We start from the raw sequence: 5124 nt of genomic DNA, 5'->3' as shown, positions 1-5124 counted from the left end.
TGTGTGTGTGTGTGTGTGTGTGTGTGTGTGTGTGTGTGTGTGTGTGTTTGCCTGTGCTGTATTACAGCTGAGAAACAGGTCTCCCATCAGCCCACCTGCTCAACCTCCCAAGAATCATTCCTCAGGCCTACAGACAAGTAAAGGGGGGAGGGGGAAGGGAGGCTTGCCCCCAAGTCTCTGCAGCAAAAGCAGAGCAGAACTGAGGAACTCGGAGGTCAGTGCTCTCCAGTCTGACTCCATGCCTGAGCTCTAGCCCCTCCTCCAGGGGCAGGACAGACAGCCTGTCTGGTGAGGTGAAGCGATAAGGGCAGCCGACCACTGTACCACTTTAGAACTGTGAACCAATAACAGGGTTCAGCTTGGCATGGGACAACAGATATGCTCAGGTTTGGGGACCACAAGATTTACACAGATGCTATGGGAATTGGGGCTGGCAGTACAGTGAGCTGGCCTTACTTGGAGCAAGTATTACTGGATGCTTCTGGACCCCAAAGTCCAGCCTTTGAAAGGGAGATGACAAGTTCTAAGAGAACAGTTTGAAGTATCCTCCATGACTATTCCAGCATAGTACAGGAGCAAGGTGTGACCACAAAAGTGCTAAAATCCTGGGCCATGTTGAAGAAGCCTATTGTCCAGTGCGAGGCAGCCCTGACCTCATTGTGGTCAGCACAAGCTAACTGGAGCTTATTCAAAGAGCCAGAGTGGAGAACTAATGCAAGGTTGTTGCACAAGGCACTAGAAAAGGGGACTGTGGAAAATCATGGAAGAGGAAAATGTGAAAAAGAGCAGGCCCCGAGTGAAAGCCTGAGGGAAATGGTATGTCCCCTATAGATACTCTGAGGAAGGGATAGTCCTGGGAAGGGGATGCTCTGAGAACAGTGGCTGTGAGGAAAAGCTCCTGCTGGGGAGGGGACATTCTTCCTCCCTGAAGGTGCCAGGCACAGTGAAAAGGCCTGCAGTGCAATGGCTAAGTACAGAGGCCATTCCGTCTGCAAGTAACAAAGAAGGCTGGTCTGCAAAGTGTCCTGTAACATGGGGGGGGGGGGTGGAGGCCAATCTTTCCTCTGGCCTCAGAGCCTGTACCTAGGGGAGGATAGTGCCCACCCCCCTCTTGCTTCTGTTGTTTCTCTGCAGTTGAGATAGTGAGTTATAGTTCTCCCCGGAAGAGGGCCTGGGCATAGGGAAGGGGCCCATGCTAGTCAACTGCATGCTCATAACATGGCTTGTGTGATCTGATGGGCTGTCACCTACACAACAGGAATGGTGAATCTGTACCTCTCCTGGACACTCGCACGCCCACAGCCTACACTCTCTACCTCTGCTCCTCATCCCCTGCCTCCTTTACCTGATCTATAAAGTATTTCTAGGACAGCTACACATTTTGTTTAATATTTGTTTCTCTTAAAGATTTATTTTCATTTTGTGTATATAAGTGTTTTGCCTCCATGTATGTGTACCACATGCAAGCATAGTGCTTACAGGCCAGAAGAGGGCATCTGATCCCTTGGAGCTGGAGTTACAAACATTTGTGACCTTCCATGAGGGGCAGGGAACGGAACCCGTGTCCTCTGGAAGATTAGCTCTTAACTGCTGAGCTACCTCTCCAGCCACTTAGCTGTTTTGTTTTTTTTTTTTTCCTAATTGAAAGCTAACACATTTATAGAAAGGCATACAAAATACATGTTCAACTCACTCATTCAAAGCAAAACTAACACCAGGTCAGGAAAACAGCGCGGTACCATGTCCCAGAATGCCCCTTTACCTCCTTCTGTCTTTATACTCTTTATCCCAATAGGTGACTACCATCCTGACTTTAAGATCTCTGTTTTACTCAACCCAGTGGAAAGTTTATCAGACAACTATATTTATTCTTTTGTCTGGCTTCTTTGGCTCAACACTGTACTTGAGAGTTTAGTTTTCATTGCCACATAATATTCTACTATATAAATAGACTGTGAGTTATTTGATGGATGTTTGGGCTGGTCCCACTTTGGAGCATTTATATCATGTTTCCCAAAGTCTTTATGTATGTGTCTCTCATGCACACATCCCCAATTTGATATCAGCCCAGGCATGGAACTGTTAGGTCACAGAGTATACATGCTCAACTATAATAGATATGGGCCGTTTCCTAGGCAGACCTGAGAAGTATGGCTTCATGTTCTCTGGAGAGGCTGGCAGTTGGTTGCCATGGGGATGGTTGCAGCCACCTTGGAACGAGCTCCTTATTGGAGAGGCTTGCTATCTCTCCTTCACACAGTGCACTTCCTGGCATGAGCTGGAGACAGTACAGGATTAAAAAAAAAGAAAAAAGAAAAAAAGAAAAACACCATGCCAGCTCAGTATCCTAGAGGAGGCTGGAATCCTGGGTAGGAGGTGGACAGGGTCTGGGTTTTGAGGTGCGGCTGTGGCTCAACCTGCCTCAGAACTGTATAGAGGAGGCCCAGACACTGGGATGCACATAGGCCAGAAACCTGGAAGAAGCTGGGGAACAGTACAGGGAAAGGAATGGAGATGAGGAGGCCCGAGAGAGAAGCAGCCCTGAGCCATGACGGCCTTTAGCACTGGGGTGTGTTTGAGGCTGAGCATGCATGCCAACATGGTCACCAATCATTAGGATTGTAAAGAAGTCAGATGACAGGGGCCTAAGCCATGATGGAAGAGGGATTGGGGATAGTCACAAGACATGAGGGAAGTAGAATTGACAGTTGTTGGTACCTGACTGAATGAAGAGGAGTTGGATGAGTGTGGAAAATTGCTTGAGTTTCCCACTCGAACACCTAGTTACTGCCAAGATGGGGAACACAGGAGTGGGTTTCTTGTCCTAGGTAAGTCTGGCAGATAGTGTCTACTCTTGGGATCAACATCACTCGAGCAACTCTGACTGCTTAAAACCCAAGTCCGGCTAAGCACAACCGAGGTGATGACAGATCCTAAGACATCCTAGACTTTCAGCAGGCTCAGAGTCAGTACCTCAACAAAGAACTAGGGTCTTATGGGAAACTGAAGCATAAATCTAAGCTTTGGAGAAAATCAATACGCAGGAGCTGAGGGAACCTTAGGCCATGGGACTGTGAGTTCCTAAGTCATCTAAATTGTCAAAGCTACTCCCCAAGCTTGGGACTCTTTGGGATCCAACTGGTCACATCTATGGCCTCTGATGCTCTTTCTGTCTGGCTCCTAGGGAGGCTCCATCCAGAACCGCAAGTCCAAGCGCTGCCTGGAGCTGCAAGAAAACAGCGACATGGAGTTTGGGTTCCAGCTGGTGCTGCAGAAGTGCTCAGGACAACACTGGACTATCACCAATGTCCTGAGGAGCCTGGTGTCCTGACCTCAACAGACACCACCAGCCACTGCTTTGCTACTGTGTAGCATCAGCTGCAATGTCGCCTGCTGTCACGTGGGGCTGCCTGGAGTCCGAGAGGGGGAGCCAAGTGGGTGGCCTCTCCCACAAAAGAGCTTTTTATTTCCTATTCAATTTTCACGGAGTTTATAGAGAGATGCAGAGAGGTGGGTGAGGGTATAATATCCTGAACTATTTTACAATTGTAAATAGGGGACAAATGGAAAATATTTATAACTGGCAATAAAATATTATTGATTAAGAAACGTCTTTGCAGTCATTTGGTGCCCTGGAGTGAGCTGGGCCTGGATCCTCTGGAGTTGGAGTCTGGTAGCTTAACATGTGTCTTCAATGCTCTTTCTTCTTCACATTCTTGAGAAAACATAACTTTAAAGCTCTGTAGATTATGAAATTTGATGAACTTCATAAAGACTCTATTACCTAATAAGGTCAGGTTATGCAGTGCTGAGGTCAGGATTTTAACTGGTCTCTGAGCACAATGCTATCCATAAGGCATGTGCCGGGTGCAACTCAAGAGTAGAGCACTGGACCCTCAGGCTCCCGCACTGGACCCTCAGGCTCCCACCCTGAGGGCAGGTCCTTCCATGCTTCTTCCCTGCGAGCTGGTGCCTGGGACAGGTTTCTCCTCAGAAGATGTTATTTCAGTCCTAAGGGTCATCTACTGACAGACTCTAATCTACACCACCTTCTCCTGAAATCACCAAGTCTCCTCTCCAGGCTATCCACTGCTCCTCCCCCATGGCACTTGCTTGCCTGTATCCAGTCCTGAGGCCTGTTTGGTTCCCTCTTTGAATTAGGAAGCGATGGCTTCTTGTGGCCTCTGTAACACACTGCAATACTCTGAAGTGGCTTAACCGAAAAGTAGCACGTTACCTTTCTAAAGCCTGGGAGTTCAAAATGAAGGCTGAAAGGGAGTCTGCTCTGTGACTCTCTCGCAGCTTCTGGAGGCTCAGGTAAGGGTTCCTTGGCAAGTAGATGCCTCTCTTCTCTCTGCCTTCATGTTATCTACCTTGTACATGCCTGCCTGTCTCTCATGCCCAACTTTCCTATCTTTATTAGGATGCCAGTCCTCTATTGATGGAGAGGGAGCAATTTAAATTGTAAATTTGACGAACTTAATAAAGACTCTATTACCTAATAAGGTCAGGTTCTGTGGTGCTGAGCTCAAGATCTTAATGGGTCTCTGAGCACAATGCTATCCGTAAGGCATGGCTCTCCATTATGGCTCCACGTCAGCCCTGCTGGGCTCAGCCTGGGCGACCAGAAGCCCCTAGAATGGAGCCTCTTCCTTGGAGTCTGTTTGTAAAGTCCCATTCCCTCCAATAGCACCCTTCTAGCTGTTCCTGCCTCAGTCCAAAGAGCCTGCCTCTGCTTGGGGACTCCTGTTTTTAGTTAAAGGGACCTCTCCCTTCACAATGCCTCCAGATATCCAGTCCTAAGGCTCAGTCCCTTCCAGACTGAGGTCCGCCCACAGTCATCCCACCTCCTCCTCCTCTTACCTGGCCCTCTTCCCCAGAGGCCTCCAATCTAAGCAGTGACCTATATATGACTAGTAATTTATAGAAAGCTTGACTAGAAAACTCCCTGTCCTGAACGGTTCCAGGGTGGGGGTGGGAGGTCTGTTGCTTTGACCACTGTTTGCCCCCACCCTACCCCAGAACCCAATCCAGCACAGGACTCACTTAGAAGGACCTTTAGACCTTCCCTGGGCCACTGTCACAGACTCTAGTGGAAGTTTACACTTACCCCTCCAAAGAGTC

At 48.5% G+C, this 5124-nt stretch overlaps 1 protein-coding gene across 1 annotated transcript in view; it reads left to right on the top strand.

Annotated features, from left to right (window-relative positions):
- Galnt18 (polypeptide N-acetylgalactosaminyltransferase 18) overlaps window positions 1-3609 on the top strand; it is a 301481-nt gene extending 297872 nt beyond the window's left edge. Inside the window, exon 11 of the mRNA XM_028768019.1 lies at window positions 3185-3609. Within this exon, the coding sequence (XP_028623852.1) occupies window positions 3185-3331 (147 nt within the window). The 3' untranslated portion in view covers window positions 3332-3609. The remainder of the gene's footprint in view (window positions 1-3184) is intronic.
- Window positions 3610-5124: the final 1515 nt, after the last annotated feature.

The sequence above is a fragment of the Grammomys surdaster genome, unplaced genomic scaffold (assembly GCF_004785775.1).
Source record: "Grammomys surdaster isolate TR1022 unplaced genomic scaffold, NIH_TR_1.0 184, whole genome shotgun sequence".
Classification (NCBI taxonomy): domain Eukaryota; kingdom Metazoa; phylum Chordata; class Mammalia; order Rodentia; family Muridae; genus Grammomys; species Grammomys surdaster.
The sequence above is the reverse complement of the archived record's forward strand: the minus strand, read 5'-3'. Positions and strand labels throughout refer to the sequence as shown.